The sequence below is a fragment of the Hevea brasiliensis genome, chromosome 3 (assembly GCF_030052815.1).
Source record: "Hevea brasiliensis isolate MT/VB/25A 57/8 chromosome 3, ASM3005281v1, whole genome shotgun sequence".
Taxonomy (NCBI): Eukaryota; Viridiplantae; Streptophyta; class Magnoliopsida; order Malpighiales; family Euphorbiaceae; genus Hevea; species Hevea brasiliensis.
Window position 1 is genome coordinate 95,272,746 of NC_079495.1, and position 19,582 is coordinate 95,292,327.

General features: G+C 31.5%; 2 protein-coding genes across 4 annotated transcripts in view; one reads left to right on the forward strand and one right to left on the reverse strand.

The window, feature by feature from the left end:
- Positions 1–830: 830 nt before the first annotated feature.
- Positions 831–19,582, forward strand: part of LOC131178692 (zinc transporter 8-like) — a 43,487-nt gene continuing 24,735 nt past the window's right edge. The window contains exons 1-4 of one of the 3 annotated variants that reach the window (XR_009147632.1): positions 831–1,583; positions 2,020–2,169; positions 2,668–2,956; positions 3,222–3,373. Coding sequence is in view for 2 of the 3 variants with exons in the window: in XM_058144076.1 (XP_058000059.1) it covers positions 984–1,583; positions 2,020–2,169; positions 2,668–2,956; positions 3,222–3,241 (1,059 nt within the window). In the remaining variant the exon portion in view is untranslated. Of the gene's footprint in view, positions 1,584–2,019; positions 2,170–2,667; positions 3,101–3,221; positions 4,126–19,582 lie in introns of those variants that run through there. The other 2 variants (XM_058144076.1, XM_058144077.1) reach the window with 2 other exon arrangements.
- LOC131178690 (beta-glucosidase 16-like) lies at positions 8,744–11,394 on the reverse strand. Its single transcript, XM_058144073.1, has 11 exons — positions 11,286–11,394; positions 11,069–11,144; positions 10,840–10,917; positions 10,567–10,654; positions 10,232–10,487; positions 10,024–10,139; positions 9,696–9,910; positions 9,567–9,598; positions 9,369–9,471; positions 9,044–9,140; positions 8,744–8,944 (listed from the first exon to the last, which is right to left on the reverse strand). Exons 2-11 carry the CDS (start codon positions 11,127–11,129, stop codon positions 8,908–8,910), a joined length of 1,083 nt encoding a protein of 360 aa, XP_058000056.1. The 5' UTR covers positions 11,130–11,144; positions 11,286–11,394; the 3' UTR covers positions 8,744–8,907.

The window sequence follows — 19,582 nt, forward strand, 5'->3', positions numbered from 1 at the left end:
TTGCTTATAAGCCCCTTTCAAAAAAACACTAAGGAGACAACTTTTTATTTTGATACTTATAAGTTAATTTAATCAAATATTTTATTATATTAACCTCGTTTAATTTATAAAATTTTACTAAAAATATTATTTAATATCCTTTCTAGTCATTTTAATAATAAATATGTTTATAAATTATTTATTATTAAACAAATTAACTATTTACCAATTACATATAAGCATTTAAATCAAGCATAAATAAGCTTTCAATAACGTGGATTGATCATAGCCATCAATCACCTTCCATACCCCCATCACTATTCTCCATACACATTATTGAGAATAGCCAATGTACTGTAGACACCTGGCACTGATGTCCACACAATGTACTGTAGCTTGAGCTGTATAATAATTAAGAATGGTTTGAAACTTCCTTATTATTTATGATGTTTAATGTCGACATTCTTTCAACATAACACTGGAATTCCGGTTGTACACTATTCCAAAACAACACCCTTTCTCTATAATCTATATTTATCTACGTCAACTGTACTTGATCATTTTATGGGATGAGTTCATAATTTCCTCATTTTTCAGTAAACTAATTTTATAGCCCTACTACTATATCAATCCTTGATGATATCATTAAATAAATCTTGATTTAAAATTCAAAAAAAAACTTGTTTGAATTTACTAATTTAACCCTACCCATTTTAGTTAATTCTTCCTACACGGTTAATAGTTTCAAATCCCTCTAGGTAATTTGGGAAGCCAAATTCATTGATCTCAGACACATGAAACTACTTGCAAATACATACCAAATTTATTTATCAAGAAAAAAAGGTCTTCTTTTGGAGGCAGAGAATTGTCACAATGTCACCATAGTTTGTCATGGTAAGTATAAATTTTCAAAATTGAGAAGTACATGTAATAGACTAGCAATTATCAGTCTCCTACATGAGAAGCTAGCAAAATCCTATACTTTCACTCAATATATCTATACCATGAGCAATTTCAATAGAAGCTTTTTCAGAGTTTTTGGTTTCCTCTTGCTACTCCCTGCGCTTGTGATCGGAGATTGTACATGTGAAAATGAAGCAGAAGATCGTAACAAATCTGAGGCTCTTAAATATAAAGCTGTTGGTATAGCTGCAATTTTGGTTGCTGGTGCAATAGGTGTTTGCCTCCCAATTTTAGGAAGGTTCATCACAGCTTTACATCCCGAAAAGAATATATTTTTCATAATCAAGGCCTTTGCAGCTGGTGTAATTTTGTCAACTGGGTTCATTCATGTGCTTCCTGACGCTTTTGACAGCTTGACATCACCGTGCCTCAATGAGAACCCTTGGGGGAAATTTCCTTTCACCGGTTTTGTGGCCATGGTTTCTGCAATTGGGACCTTGATGATTGATGCTTTTGCAACTTCTTATTATGCTAAGTCCCAAGGACAAGGACAACATATAGCTGGAGATGAGGAGAAAGCCAGAGAGAATGGAGGACAGACGCATGTTCACACTCATGCAACTCATGGTCATTCACATGGTTCAGTTTTGATTGAGAATTCTGCTTCATCTGAGCTTCTTCGCCATCGAGTTATTTCACAGGTGATTTTGATTTGAATGAGTGAATAATCCTCTTGATTGAATTTCTTTTATGTTTGTTTTTATAGAATAGTAATACATTACATTACCTAATCAATTTGATTAGCTACACTCATGGTCTGTTTGTTTTCTTTCAATCTGTTTGTTTTAATTCAACCCTATTTTTCTCTTATGCCTTGGTGTCATAGGCTCTAGGCAAGAACAACTAAACAATTCATATTGGTTAAACTCTATTGTAAGAGAGTTTTGTTGATAAAGGTAGCCATTTTGTATTGAAATTTGCAATATGCAAACAAAATAATGCTACCATAAAAAAATTTAAAAGTTCAGTTTTACAATGACAAAAAATATAAGTAAAGGGAAGAAAACAGCCCAATTGATAATGATATTTTACTTTATTATTCTTATTATTCTTCTTATTATTATTTATTTTCTGCAGGTTTTGGAGTTGGGTATTGTGGTCCATTCTGTGATAATAGGAATATCATTAGGTGCTTCTGAAAGTCCAAAAACAATAAGGCCTCTAATAGCTGCCCTCACCTTTCATCAGTTCTTTGAGGGTATGGGACTTGGAGGATGCATTGCTCAGGTAATATCTTAATATCTCAATAAGTTTTGCAAAAACATTTTGTGAAATTCAGAATTTATTATCCACTTAATTAATTTATTGGAGTTTTGGCATTTTTATCATTTAATTTTCCTAATCCCAATCCAAGTGAGTTCCAAATTTTCTGATTATAGAATAAAACTAGTTTTTTTTTTTTTTTGGAGGAAAAAGTACTTGGCTGTTGACGTTACATATTAGTTAGTTGGAATTGCATATAAATTTGCAATCACATTATTCTATTCTTTAAAGAAAGCTTTTAATCTCTATGCATATAAAAGACAAATTACATTATTTAGATTTCAAATGGAAGATAGCAATTGATATTAATATATAAAATTAATTAACAAGTATTAGTTTAAATTTCTATCTCGTATTTTAAGTCAAAATATCCACATCTATCAAACTATATAACCCCATATTTTTAATTGATAGAACTTAAATTTCATTATTTGATAGAATTTTGCATTTGTATGTTGGCAGGCAAAATTCAAGGGAAGAGTTGTTGCCTCTATGGCACTTTTCTTCTCTCTTACAACCCCAGTTGGTATTGCAATCGGAATTGGGATATCAAATGTGTATAATGAGAATAGTCCAACTGCTCTCATTGTTGAAGGGATTTTTAATTCAGCTTCAGCCGGAATTTTAATTTACATGGCATTGGTGGATCTTCTTGCTGCTGATTTTATGAATCCTAAAGTACAGGGCAATGGAAAACTCCAACTTGGAGTTAATCTTTTTCTTCTGCTTGGTGCAGGCTTGATGTCTCTCTTGGCCAAATGGGCTTAAACTTTTTCTGTATATGCAAAAGAAAAGAAAAAAAGTTATGCATATCGTAATATCTTAATAACTCAGCCCTAAGACTCTGTGACAAGCATTTTATACAATCTTCAGAATTTATTATTCACTTAATTAATTTATTGGAGTTTGGCATATATATATATAAATGTATGAGATATTAGATGGTTGAAATTGCTTATAAATTTGTTTCATTATAAATTTGCTATCTGATTGCTCATTGGTTAGATCATGTTGCCATTTAATAGACCAGACTTGAAACAATGGCGTGGAGACTATAAGTGTTTTTCTGCCTTTGGAAGTTGAGATAATTCTCTCGCTCCTTGTTAGTTTTCGACTTCCGGAAGATTATTTATTCTGTATATGGTTTTATTCCAAGAAGTGAACTCAGGTTATCTCGTGGCCCGGTGCTATTTGAAGATAAAGTTAAGCACTTCTTGTAGCCCCTTTTATCTGATACTCTTACACACCTGGTACAATGATGCAGTCAGCCTCACCATCTTGAGATAGAAAATGTATATAATCTTCATGAATAATTCCCAATTAAAAAAGTTAGCTAGGTAATGCACCTCAGCTGGAATTTTCGTTTATATGGCTGCTTGTATTTGGCCGATCATTCATATATCTTTAAAGTTCCAGCAAATCTTGTTCAAATTCCTAGCCGAGTTCCTCGGTAAGTGCTCAGCACCTGAAATCCTCCTGGTAGTCAATTAACCTTCAAGTTTCGATGGTTCCAGGTTTCCCTAAGAGGCAAAAGTTCTTCAAAATCAATTCTATTTTGATGAAGCCTAGATCTGTTGTTTCATTATGTGGTGTCACTTTCATCATCTTAACTTTAAAAAACTGGCAAGAGAAGAAAAAATAGTTAGGGGTCCGCTAAGGAGATCCCCCATGAAGACCCAGCGGTCAAATTAGAGGGTAATAGTATGGTAAAGATATGGTAGAGAAAAAGAGTGTAGATAGAAAAAAAGAGAATATTAAGGGAAGAGCAGCAAGGAAAAGAGAGAAGAGAGGGAGATGTTTTGAGAGGAAGAAATCTTTTCCATTCTTCCTTAGGAAAAGTAATAGAAGCATATTCCTTAACATATTGTAGAGGATATTTTTTAAAAAGTATATTCCTAAATACAAGGGTATTTATTATTATTATATGTGATTGTTTTACGATGTATCATGTTTAATCAAAATTTATCCAATTCATAAAGGGTAAGTCAAGGTAAAGTCACTTGCCATTTTCCATATTTTCATTGATCATGATATGTTTTATTTTATTATTTTATTTGGAAAGGACCAAAAATGTATATAGAAAACAGCTTGCGTCATTGATCATAATGTTTTATTTATTTTATTATTCTTGCTTTTATTCATTTTTAAACTTTCTGCAGGTATTGGAGTTGGGTATTGTGGTCCATTCTGTGAAAATAGGAATCTCTTTAGGTGCTTATGAAAATCCTAAAACAATAAGGCCTTTAGTAGCTGCCCTCACCCTTCATCATCAGTTATTTGAGGGTATGGGATTTGGAGGATGAATATAATATCTTAGTACCGCAGCTCTATGTCTTTAGCAACAGACATTTTGTACAATTCATAATTTATTTTTCCACTTAATTAATTTATTGGAGTTTCACATTTTTTATTATATAATAAAACTAGTTAGTTGTTGACATTTTTTGATTAGGTAGTTGGAATTGTTTAAAGACTTGTTCATTATAAATTTGCAATCAGATTGCTCATTAATTAGCTATTTTTCTATTTATGTTTGGAGAAGACATGGGATGATTTAGTTCCCCTAAGTTTAATTATCCTTAAATTTAATCTCTTTCTACGTATAAAAGACAAATTACAATATTTGGATTGTTAATGGAAGATAGCAGTTGATATTAATATATAAAATTAATTGACAGGTATTAGTTTAAATTTCTATCTTGTATTTTAAGTTAACATATCCACATCTATCAAACCATATAACCATATATTTTTAATTGATAAAATTTAAATTTCATTATTTTACAGAACTTTTGTATTTAGATGTTGACAAGCAAAATTAATTAAGGGAAGAGTTCTAACCATTATGCCACTTTTTTTTTCCTCTTACAACTTCAGTTGGGATTGCCGTTGGTCAAATGTTTAAAATGAGAACAACCAACTGCTCCATATGTCGGAGGGATTTTTAATTTAGCCTCAGCTATATATATTATATAATTGACTGACTCTAACTGGAATTCAAATTTGGGACCTTTCAACTTTAAATTTATCCTTTAACTTTTGTGTGCGGATTCATTGATGGCCTAAGGTTCTCAAGGATGGATTATGTTTGCCTCTATTTGAATATGGAAGGATCAATGGCTATTGACAGCATCGTTATTAAAGCCGCTAGAGCACATGCAATATCCTTCAACCAGGTACTTAGGTTTGTGATTCAATTGACCCAGACCTTGAAACTTAGAAGTTTTTTCTGCCTTTGGAATTTGAGACAATACTATGGCTCCTTGTTAGTTTCCACTTCCTGAAGTTTCTTTTTATTATGTGGAGTTACTTTCACTCATTATCCCTCAATTTAGGTGATTGTATTAGTATCGTTCCTCAACTTCAATTTGTATTATAAAAATCTATAAACTTCAATTCAAGTATCACTAAAATCTCTGTGACTTACTTATTATTACAGGTTTCCAGATAAACTTATGGTTAAATTTCACTAATTGTCTCTCAACTTAAATAAGTTTATCATAATCATCCCTTAACTTAATAGTCAATTTAAAATTTTAATCTTCACTTATTTTTGATTTGTTTAAAATAAATCAGATTTTAAAAATAGTTTAATATTTTTATAAATATTTACAACTAATTAATTATTTAATTTATCATATAAAAAATTATTTTTACATATATTATTTTTAATTCGATTTTAAGTTAATATCTAAAAAATTTATATCTAATTTATCTTAATTCCTTTGATTTATTTTAATGTAAGAAAAAAAATTAATAGCACATAATTATTTTACTTTGATTTGAGATGTGCAAACCTTAATTAAGTATGAATAATTTAATTTTTTTTATATAGATCGTTATTATATATAGTTTTTATCTTTATTTATTAAATTAGCAAAATAATATATTCAATCATAACTATTGTTTAGTACATTTTGAATTAAAGTTATTTATATATTAAATTAAAGTTTAAAAATTTTTGTGAGATAAATTAAAGATGAGAAATGTGTCTGATATATTTATCAAAGTTGAGGGGCAATAAGTGAAATTTGATAATAAATTAATCTGAAAACCTATAATGGCAGGTTATAGGGATTTAAATGATATTTAAATTAAAATTCAAAAATTTTTATGATACAATAAAATTAAGGGATTTTATTAATACAACTAGCTAAGTTGAGGGACTATGGGTAAAATTAACTCTTATTCTACCCTTACATTTTTGTTCACATGTAAAATAAAGAATATTCTCTTCATTTTAATCAATTGCTTTAAAGTTTGTTATATAAAATATGCATAATTTTAAATTGTATATATTAGTTATCTTTTTGGTTTTATAATTATATGTTCAATATGAATATAATTCAAATAAGGCAATACATGTAAATTAAATATCAAATTTTAAAGTAAATAAAAAAACAACTAATTTGTCGAAGAAATACGCATAAAATTGAAAATGATTGAAAGAAAATTATAAACGAAACACAAACTTTTATACATTATGATAGTTTTATTAGTTCTCAATAAGCATATATGAATTATCAAAAATTCATTACAAACTATCATATAATTTTATACATTTTTTTATTTTGTTTAGTTTGATATATATTCAACATATAATATAATTTGCTAAAAACATGAGTGATATATTATTAGTTTTCAATAAGCATATATGAATTATCCATTATTAATTCGGTTATGATATTTTTTTAAAATTTAATTTTTTTTTAGTATAATTAGCTTCCTTTGAATTAAATCTCGAAACCTGATAGTTTTAAAAATAACTCTAATACTATTAAATTAAAACTCATTGGTTGATTTATAATAGTTTTAATTTTTCAATTTTTATTTCAATGATCATAATAGCCCTAAGTCAATCAGAAAGTAGTTATAAGTATAAGATCTTAAAATTGATCTAGGTTGATTAAAATTTGATTAAAACTTACAAATTTATAGACTTTAGGAGATAAGCCTTTGAGAATTGGAATAATTGCTCTCAGTCCTTGTAGGAAGTGTTCAAGCTATTCAAATTTATTTTCTAGAAGATCATTAGAAGATCTTCAAAGTTCCAAGAACAGATCTTATAAATTCCTAGCCGAGTTCCTCAGTAAGGGCTCAAAACCCTCAAATCCTCTTTATAACCATAATTCATAGAAGCTCCAGGAGTCAATCACCTTCAAGTTCAAGTTTTGATGGTTCCAAAGTGCCCCAAGAGGCAAAGTGTTCATCCAACACTGCAAAAGAAATAGTGGCTTTCAGAGATGGAATTTGTGACGGATTTAATCCATTAAAAAAAATTTCAATCAGCAATAGACTTGCAAACGGTTTAGTGACGGGTATCAATTCATAGGAATAGTAACGGATTAATCGACGGAATTTCCAACCGATCAATTCATTGGAAATATATCGGAAACTTAGGATTTTAAAACTTAAAATCACAAATCTTCACGGCTACATTTTATTTTATTCCCCTCAACACACATCTTCCTCTCCTTCTCGGCAGTAAGGAGCTGTTGCCTCTTGCCATATCTGACGACCCCACTAGTGCTGTTGCCATCACAAGTCACCGTTCCCGATCGTGCATGAGCCCAACCGCCGTTCTCAAGTTCCTTGGTTTTCAATTCAGCGCTCAATAGGTAAATATTTTAGGAATAATACTTTGATTCCATTCTCCATTGTTTAATATTGAGGATTTGTTAGAAGGATTTTTCTTGTTGGGTATTTTAAAATTTCATGTCGCTGAGTTTGTGAAAAATGAGAAAACTTCAATCATGTTTAATGAGTTTCTACTGGGTAATTTTTGTCTTTGGTCATATCAAATTTAGAATGAAAAAACTCTGATCATGTTTGATGTGTTTCCTGGGTTTCATGTTTGCTGTAATTAAATATCGCGTTTGTTGGGTTATCTTCTTTCTCTAATTAATTCGTGTAATTTATTTGATGTTTACGATATTGGGTTTCTACTGTAAAGGAAAGAAAGTATCAAAACAAGGAAAATATGATAAGAATTTAAAGGTGAAAACCAATAAAATAGGCCTATTGAAAAAAAAAAAAAAATGCTAAACTTTATTGCGTTTGGAACATCTGTCCTACCCACACTTGACATTTCTCTCGAAATAGAAAGGGAAGCTATTATGTTCTCTTGATAAGCTAAAGAGGGAGTAATCCTTATTTAAACTTAAATTAATCATGCTCTTTTTTTGTGAGAAAAATAGGATAGAACAAAGTGTGTGTGTGTGTGTGTAGATAGATATATATTAAAAGGTTAATCATGCTCTGGTCAAAAGATTGATTCATTTGGGCTATTGAGTGGCCACACCATCCCCACTATTGGTTTGGGTATTTGGAAGTCTGGTTCTAAAGCTAAAGATTCAGTCAGGCTGGTTAAAGGCATAGAGATACAGTGGAGTCCAAGAAGACGTCAGACATGCGCTCAAGGCAACCATACATTCAGGGATTGAGAGGAAGGATCTCTTGGTCGGGCCCAAGCTATTGTGCAGTGATTTGTCTGCGAAAAGCGTTGAACAATAACCTATGGGAACTACAACTTGATTACCTTGATCTTTATTTGAAATGGAAAGTGTTGGAGGGAAATGGAGAAGCTTGCTTTTATGGCTTTTGAATTTTTTTGGAGATGCTTTGAAGAAGCTTAGTAAATGTGGTAGAATTTGCTGTCATAAAGAAGATGATATTGATCATTGCTCAAGTTTGGTATGGTATTCAACATCCAAAGTATCCCTTTATTTTCACGCCACTCCTGTTCAAATCATTAATTTTATCCTCATGAGTCATTACACCAATTATACATTTATGTCATTGGGAAAAAAATAAATAAATAAAATTGTGTATCACTCACTTAATTGCTTTCTGGACGAATGAAAGATGATCATTGAAGTAACGAATTCTATAGTCATCCTCTACAATTATCCAATCAGTATCAAGCTCACTAACTCCTGAAAAAAAGAATTATAAATTATAACTTGTGAGTCTAAAAGCAAAAACACATTTGTCCTCTTAAAATAAGCATTTCATATAACTTAATGGTACTAAAGTCGTCTCGAGAATCATGAAGTTTCAAATTCAAGAAACTTCAATTGCAATCAAAGCTAAATGAACCAAATAATAATGATGATAATAATAAAAGATCCTATTATTGTAGCTGATTGATCTTGATATCGTACCATTCTCAGTAATGTAAATGATTGGATCATTAAACTTGTTCTTGGTGTAGAGCAAAAGATCTAGAATTCCTCTTGGATACACATAAGGCCAATCTGATCCTGTCTGCAAATTCATTTATAGTATGAGAAACCGCAACCCATGAAATATACAACTTGAATCTACATGCTGTAATGTTTTATATGTGCATTAAATCATACCGCAGGACCAATGGGAATCCCATTTCGCTGGGCTGATGCATCAAATTACTTTGTATCAGAAATGAACAAGGCAGAAAATTTGTTAACAATGGAAAGAAATATAAAAACGTGAATGAAGGAGTTTCTTACCTGTAGACTGAGCACAAGAGTCAGTGGTGTAGCTTAAGTATTCAGTTTTGCAAGGAACATCAAAACCATATTTTGAAGTATAATAGTTTAGTCCAATGAAATCAAAAGATCCTTTCACCATTAACGATTCCTCCTTAGAAAATTTAGGCAATCGTTTCCCCACATGAGCAACCATATCAGCTGGATACGTACCAGACTTCAGTGGTTCCATAAACCTTCAAAATTCATACATTTAGAAGAAGGGGATTTAATTTCGATGCCAGTAATCTAGTTCGAGCATACTCCTGACTGTAAGTACTGAAAAAAGGAACGCAAAATTTATATATACCAATCATATTGGAAAGAAATGGCTCGGGATGCTGCACTAAAGTCTCTACTTGAGTTAGTCAAGGGTAAAATCCATCGACAATTTAGAGTAATTCTTATTTGACCCATTTGAGACATCTACATGCATAAAGAAAAGAAAATAACAAGAAATAATGAAAAAATTCTAATAAATAGGGAATAAAGAAAAGAAAATGCATGATTAAATGAACCTGGTACTTGTCCTTGTACACTTGAACTGCAGCTGCATGAGCAAGAAGTTGATGATGAGCTACTATATATGGCTCAGTACTTGAATCGCCACCATTGCCGTTATAAGGGAGCCAGTCGGAACATCTCCCAGGTGCTTTTTTACCAGTTGCATAAGCATCATCAGCAACAGTTAATGGCTCATTCAAAGTTATCCAGCGCTTCTCTCTATCACCAAAGGTTTTAAAGCATAACTCCGCATAATCACGAAAATCATCCCTATACATGGAATAATTGAACAATTAATTAATTAAGGATATATATGTTGAATGCATATGATTTCCCATCAGTTACTTACACAATTTTGGAGCTTAAAAGACCACCATATTCATCTTCAAGAGCTTGAGGAAGATCCCAGTGGAATAACGTCACAAAAGGTTGGATTCCTTCATGATATAGTAATAAATAATTAATGTTACATCAAGGTCTATTATTATATGTATTAATATCTATTGTATAGAATGTTACCCGCCAACTACTCTATAGTCTATATGGATGTGCACAAAAAATGTCCTAAATGAGAGGGAAAACATAAAGAAAAGACGGTAGGGAGAAAGGGATAGAAACTGACCATTAGCTAAGAGTTCATTGATGAGATTGTTGTAGTAATGAATTCCTTTTGTATTTATGCCTCCACTAAGATGGCCACCTAAAATTAATATGTAGAATTTAAAGAGAGAGAGAGAGAGAGAGAGAGACCATGAAATGGAAAATTTCATTAAAATTAATGGAAGGTGAGAATCTTTAGAAAGAATAAGGACACTAGCTCTCTCTCTAAAGCTAGAATGATGAATACTTACGCGGAAACAGTCTAGACCATGAAATGGAAAATCTGTAAGCATCAAAACCTAGGCCCTTCATTATAGCCACATCTTCCTGAACACAAAATCAATTACTTTTAGAAAAGTGGCAAGTAGCTAGTGCACAACTTAAAAAGAGGGAACATATCCCTAAAGCCTTAGTGGTTGTTGTTTTCATAATTATAAAATTTTAATTTAAAGTCAAATAAATATATACCTTGTATCTATGGTATGAGTCAACAGCGATGTTTCCATTACTGTGGTCCCTTATCTTTTCTGCACCACCAATATTACAGTACTGTGATATGTTAATTCCATTAAGAGAATATTTAATTGTGGTTAATATAATATATATCAAAGCCTATTATTTTATTATTAACTTTTTTATAATTTTCTTGTCTTTTTCACTTTTCTTTTTCATCTTTCAAAAAAATATATATATAATGGGAGAATTTACCGCACTAGGATAGTGAAGGCATAAATTTTATCAAGATAGGCTATAGATTACAGAATTTACTGAAACGGGGTGAGAAGTGGTGACGTGGATGGCTGGACAGACGGGACACCATTCAAAATAGCGTCCAAAGACAGGACGCCATTCAAACCAACGTCCTGAGGTGGGATGCTATTCATACAAGCGTCCGAAGTGCAGCAGCTCCGAATCTCTGCAGGTAATCACATCAAGCGAAGCGGACGCCATTATAAATGGCGTGCAGAGCTCAAGTCACTCCACATAGCGAATCTTACAGAGAGGGATGGGACAGTCCATGGGACGCTGTTGGGACGCCATTATAAATGGCGTGCAGGTGTTGGAATGCCATTATCAATGGCGTGCAGAGCTCAAGTCACTCCACACAGCGAATCTTTGCAGAGAGGGACGGGACGTGGGACACTAATATTATTGGCGTTCAGAGTTCTATATACACACCCTCAGTTTATCCCGCACACGAAGCCGAACTCATATCTCTCTTCTTCTTCAGTGTTGATCATCGCTCTCTTCTTCTCATTTTCTCTTTTGTTGGTGTAAAATTAGTGGAGCTGAGGGACAGTTTCTGCTTGGTAGACCAGCAACAACAAGAGGAGCTGCAGTTGTAGAAGGAAAAAAGATTTAGGTGGTTCTTAGTTTGAATAGCACAGTGAAGTTTGGAAAAATTGTTTGTGCCGATTTTTTATTCTTAAAAATTTAAGATATGTATTTTGTTAGTTAGATCACCTATTTACTTGTAACATATTAAAATATTTGAGTGTTAAATGTTTTTATTATTAGAGAAAGTTGATAAAATTATTTTTGTAAGTATGCATGCATGCATGTGTTATGATATGAAGTAGGTTTTTGTGATATTATTAATATTTAGGGATATAGTTTTATATGAATTTTTAGTGTTATATGTTATTTAATTATTTGAATACTTGAGTAGGTTATAGCTAACCTGAAAATAATATATAGATTATTTTAGAAATTTAATTTGACATTGTAATTGTAAAGAGTGTAAGAGAGAAATAAAGTTAACAGGTACATAACAAAATTAGAAAATAATATTATTAACATAACGTGTATTATTAACAAAATATTTTAAAATGTTGTTGATGAAACATCAAATGTTTAAAAAATAAAAAATTAGAAAAATCATAGATTTTGTTCGAAGATTAAGTGCATAGTTTATTAAATTTTATTTTTTCATATTAAAATATAACATTTTGATATGTTTAATAAAAAGTTTGCATAAAGCTAAAATTTATAAAAACCTAAATTATTATTTTAAGATCATAAAAAATTTCATAGAAAAATGAGTTAATAATATATTACATTATTTAAATGTAGGAAAATGTAATATAAGTTATACAATTAAGAAAATATATAAGAATAAAATAAAAATTTTGAAATATAAATAATGCACGAAAATAAAAGTATAGTAATTATAGGTAATTTTTATTTTTAAAAAAACTAATTGAATATTGTGATTTAAAAAATTTACATAAATTATAAGAAAATATAATATAAATTATACAATTAGGAAAATATTCAATAGATGATAAAAAAATTGAAATATAAAAAATATATAGTAATTATACATAATTTTAATTTTATTAAATAAAATAGTTACATATCGTAATTAAAAAAATTTACATAAACCAAAAATAATAGTTTAACTTTCTCAAAAAATTCATAGAAAATTCAAACCAAAGTCCTGCCTAAAAATTAAAATTATAGTAATTATATGTCCGGTAATTTTTAATTTAAAAAAAATACAATAGTTTAATGTAATGAATAAAAAAAATACAATGTTTATTTTTTTGAATATTTAATTAGAATTGCTCAACCCAACCATCCCTATGGAAGTAGTTGTAGCAATTCTTACTGGTTGTAAAAATTCCAATGAAAATCCTTTGTCATCCTTATAGATGGCAATGGGCTAGGCTTTGGCGGGTTGTGTATAAGACCAAATCATAATAGGATGGGATTTGGGACGAGTTCGACTTAGTTAAATTAATATTATTAATGGATTGCATTAGTGTTCGGATTTTATTGGGTTGGTATCTGACACCTGAACCCATTTATATAAATATTTAATTTAATTTAATTTAATAGAAAATAAATGTTTTTTATAATAATGTATGTAAATTTTAATTTATAGCTATTGTCATGCTTTATTAAAATAATACTTTTTTTTTTAATCAGAAAATGTCAATTCCATTTTTTTTAATGTATGTAAATAGTTGATCCATGGTCAAAACCACAATGTTGTTCAATGTGGGATCCGTCGAATGAGTTTGAAGTTGGAATGATATTCCCTTCTAGAGAAGCTGTCCAAAAAGCTGCCAAAGAATATCATTTACTTAGGCACAATGAGTTTTGTTATGAAGAGACAAAGAGCAGAACATATGCTATCAGGTGCAAAGATAGAAAGAGCAATTGTAAGTGGAGAATGCGTATGCCTCGTTAGGAAGGATCTGATATATGGAAAGTTACTCGATATAACGGACCCCATACATGTGTTAATCATCAATCTCACAAGACCATAAGCAATTGGATAGCAGATTTATATCTAAATTCATCCTTGCAATTGCACGAGAAAACTAAATGTGAAGATATCTGCGTTGCAAGCAGAAATCAAAGATAAGGTTGGATATATGCCGAGTTATCGGAAGAGATGGAAGGCTAGACACGATGCAATTGTGAAGATCTTTGGTGGTTGGGAGGAATTTTTTACAAGATTGCGGCAATTCATGCTTGCTTTGTGCAAACACAACCTTGATTCTGCGTTTTTAATTGAAGATGACCCTCTATTTGTTAATAATAAATTACAACCCGATTATCGGGTTTTAAACAGAATTTTTTGGGCATTGAAATAAACAATTGAAGGTTTCAAGCACTGTCACCCTGTTATTTTCATAGACTCAACTTTTTTATATGGAAAGTACAAAGGGTGTTTATTTTGTGCTACAGCATTGGATGGCAATAACCATATTTTTTCCATTGCTTGGGCAACAGTTGATTGTGAAAACACAAGGAATTAGGATTGGTTCATGTCTTGTTTACGGGTGTTTTTGACTAATCGTTTTGATATTTGTGTTATATCAAATAGGCATATTGGCATTAAAAAGGCAATGCAGCAAGATTGGTGGTGGCCTCCTGATGGACATCATCGATATTGTTTAAGACACATATTTAGCAATTATAACACGAAGTTCAAAAATACTAACATGAAAGAAGCTCTTCGAAAGGCAGGTTAGTTTTTAGAAGATTAGTATTTATATGGTAATGTTAATTGAAGTTTCAATGTCACAAAGTAATTACATGTTACATTTATTTTGTAACAGCTCACCAAATTCAGAAAAAAAAAATTATGAGGCTATGAACACAATCAAGACTGAGCATCCAGACATGTTTGAATGGGCCAAAAAGATACCTTTGGAAAAATGGACACGTTCTCATGATGGAGGGAAAAGGTATGGCAGCATGACAACCAATACCATTGAGTCAGTTAATGGAATGCTGAAGGAGATCCGTGCATTACCAATAAATGCAATGGTAGAGAAAATATTTTTCCAGTGTGTCGAATATTTTGATACGCACCGCACGACATTTCGTGAATAATTGCTACAGGGCTTCAACTTAACCCCAGCATGTTGTCAAATTTTGGGTGAAAATTTAAATGAAGCAAACTCACTTAATGTTAGGTTGTTTAACTGTGATTGTGGTGAATTTGAAGTTTGGAAGGTTACATCTGGGAAGAAGCACATTGTCAGACTTCATGAAAGTACATGCACGTGTGGGAAGTTTCAAGAGATACACATTCCATGTTCCCATGTCATAGCAGCATGCCAATCAAAATCAATTAATTATGAGCAATATGTTTCAAATTATTATATGTTGGAGCATGTTAGTAGTATGCCCTAGAGCATATCATTTAGTATGTATCTTGTACATATTTTTATTAATAAAAGGCATTTCCACTTTTCTGTTTACATAATATATTTATGTGTAATAGAAAAGGTCCATTGATATTTTGTTAGAAATATTATTCTTAAGTTGTTAAGAATATGAGTGACAATATTTCTAGCACAAAGTATCATAAATAGGTTCACAATCGAGGATACTTCATAATAAGGACATGACTTATCCAGAAAGATTGTATTCATGTTTGTTCCCAAGTTATTTATATGAGATATAAATAAGATGGAATGGTGAGTCTCATGCCATATAACAAACATGATAGGCACTTATAAATGATAAGTAGGCCGAACCAGTGACACTTATGACAAGCACATGGAGTTTACTCTTGTCAATGTTTTGTCATAAATCATATCAGTGCATATAATCTTTAGACCTGAGATAGCACAGTTATCTTGTATATAGGTAGTTTGAGTTTGATACTGCTTTCATACTTGTACTGTGTATGGGTATATGGGCATGTGTTGGCTCCTACTAGTTATATATGGAGGTAGGTGTTAATCAAGATGGAATATGTTCCTCTAAGTAAATAGAGATAAAATCCTATGTTCATTTAATTGTTCTTGATGTTTCAAGTTCCTGGCCAAGACAGATAGATTTATTCAGAAAAGAGTTTATGATGAGAAAAATCTTTTTAATCAAGAACTGGAATTAAAAGAGAACATAATATTCATAGCAAATGGAGTTTGACATAAACCATGACTCCAGCTTGAGTTGGGATTTTGTAACAGAGAGATTCTAGTGCATGGTAACATATGATTATAGGTTCATTTAAGGTAAACCTTATTACTAATTGGGTGGCCATGGCATGCTATGCTAGGTGTTAACCATGGTCTATGAGGTTCATAAAATGATTTAGAGAAATCATTTATGGTAAGAAAGAGTTCTGATGATATTAAGAGTTGATATCATGTCTCATTGCCAATTAGTGATGAGCCTAGTAAGTCACACACATACACAAGTTATCACTTATTTAAATATGATTTAATTAATTAATTAAAGAGTTTAATTGATTAATTAAATAGGTTTGGTTTGCAATTAGATTGCAAAGTCCCTAGCATGACTTGAAACCAAATCTAGATTATTGGATGTGTAGTATAAATTAAATTTATATTTAAAGTGTTTAAATATGATTTTAATTAATGAGAAATTAATTAATAGAGATTAATTAATTAATTTATATTTGATATAAATTAATTAGAAGAAGAAAAATAATTATTTTGGGTTAAGAACTTAAAATTAAGACACAGGGGCATTTTGGTCATTTCACAGTGTGACACGTGGCACCATGAGATGGTGACACATGGGATTACACATAAGCTTGCCAAATGTTTTTTAATCATGTGAGATGATTAAAATCAAGATTAAATATAGGTTTGACACTTGGCACAATGTGATTGGGTCACTTAAACCTAGAGCTAATCAAAGGGTGACATGTGGCAAGGGTTTAATGTGTTAACCTAGCTATTTAAGTGTTGTTATAAAAAGAAAAACAACTAGCAGCCACTCCTCTCCTTTGTCACGCCATTTTGAGGCTCTTCATCTATTCTTCTTTATCTCTCATCAATTCAAAGAGATTAGCCATCAATCTCTTGAATTAAGAACACTAGAAATTGTTTCTAGTGTCCTGTTTACATCTCTAATCTCTTAAAAGGTAGAACTTGAATTTCTAATTAATAGAAAAAGCTTTAGAAGCTGTTCAAGGGCTTCCATAGGTGTTCTTGGTGTGGACAAGCTAGAGGGACAACATCCGTGTCCTCAAGACGATCTCAAAGGCGCATACGCTGCAAAGGCATCAAGAGGTTAGTGTAATCGTTCTTGATTTAATCTAAGGTTCTAAAATTAATCTGATTAATTTTAAAATCTTAAATGGCAAATACAGATCCAAAAACATATTAAAAGAGTTTTAATATGTTGTTTATCATTGAAATCAAATAGATAAAAATAAATCTTGCATGATGCATGTGACCCTAGGTGAAAATTTTTGAATTCAATGGTATAAACTTGTGTTTTTCACGCTTCCGTTCCTTCAGAGCAAACACTTAAGTGCTATGAGTGGCAGTTTCATGCACTTGGACATCATGATGATTGGCCAATAGACAATGATCCAATTCTTGTGCCGAACCTGACATGGAAAAGGTTTAAAGGAAAACCAAAATCCTCAAGAATGAAGAATGAAATGGATTGGAGTGTGAATAGAAAAGTTTGGGAGACATCTAATATCCATTGTTCGCTCTGTCGTGAACAAGGACACAAAAAAAATAATTGTCTAGTGCGAAAAAACACCATTAGTTAATTATGTTACTCTTTTAAAATAGTAATGTATTAAACAAACCATCCAATTGTATTTTTCTTATTCTCAAAGTAATTTTATGTCAAAGTTTTCATTTTATGCATGTAAATGTAACAGGGATTAATGCTTTCATTTTACTGATTGTAAGATATTTGTAATAAATTGTTTCAAATTTATTTATATGCCCATTCGTTTTTGTTTATGTGTTAGATAAAATAATGGCTCGGATAATGCGGACTCCAAAAAGGATTGTCAGTCAACAACAATGGGCAAGGGACTATGGGTTCATATTTAATATTCCGCTTTTGACCAGTCTAACCATACTTGTAAATTGGCTGTAAGACTGGATATGGAATTGAAGAGTTAAAGGACATGGCATATCTCAGAGGAACATTGCATATTTCAATGCTTGAAAATGCAGTTAATGCAAAGGAGGCTAAACTGAGTGAGAAGGAGAGCCTTCAGAAATTGATATTTGAATGGAGCAACGGAGACTTCAATTCATATGATGAAGCAGCTGAAGAAAGGATCCTTGAAGCCTTGCTACCTCACTCGAATATCAAGGAGCTCCAACTTTGGAACTACAAGGGCACTAGATTCCCAACTTGGATGAGAGATGGACTGCTTCAGAATTTGGTCACTGCAGCATTAAAACATTGCACAAAATCCATAACTCTCACTCTTAGGCAGTTACCCCATCTGGAGGCACGCAACGTCAAAGGATTGCAGGAGTTGGAGGCATGGCCAAACATGCAATATCCTTCCCTACGTAGGCTAAAGATTTGTGACTGTCCCAAGCTAAAAAAGTAGCCTGATATCTTTGATAAGCTAGAAATTCTGATGATTAAAAAGTGTAATGCATTAAAGGTGCTTCCTGTAACTCCATCTCTGGAGTCCTTGGTGCTTGTTGATAATCCTAGCCTGGAAGACTGGAATGAAGTAACAATATTTGAAGGGGAAAAATTTTCTCTCTCAAAATTAGTAGAATTAAAAAAAGTAAACTACCCCAAGCTAAAAGGACTACCCCAAAATTTTTCCCCACAAAAACTGGAGATAAGCAATTGTGAATTGTTGACTACCCTCCCATCAATAGAGCACGCACAACATCTTCAATGTTTAGCATTAGATTCATATAGTGATGGAACATTATTAAGGGCAGTACCCAATACCAGCTCTCTTTACTCCCTCATCATCTCCAACATAGAAAATCTGGTATCATTTCCCAAAAGGCCTCATCTTCCTGAGCTCAAGGCTTTGTACATCCATAATTGCAAGGAACTAATGTCTTTGTCATAAGACAAAAGACCATTGCGAAGTTTGAGCTCTCTCAAACTCCTCTCTAACAAGGAATGTCCAAAGCTTGTAAAATTGACAACTGAAGGGCTACCTTCTTCACTTGAGTGTTTGAGCATTAATTCTTGTACTGGTTCGACCTCCCCTACCATAGGGAGTTAGAATCGTCCCGAAGATGGCCCTTGCGAATTAGTCTTGCATAGTTAGTGAGAAAAAGAATGGTTTTTGAATAGTAAAGAATTTCGATTTCAAATGGGATTTAAGCATAATTGATTTTATTGGAATTAATCTTTATTTCCATAATTGCTAGAATTACTTTAAATGTCCAGTTGTGATTTGATAAATTGAATTTCTTGCTCAAAGTCATTTTAACAAATGATTTATATTATTGGCAACGAAGATTTTGACTTTTAGAATTTTGTTGAATTTCGAGACTTCCAAATTAATTAATATAATTTTGTCAATGTATATT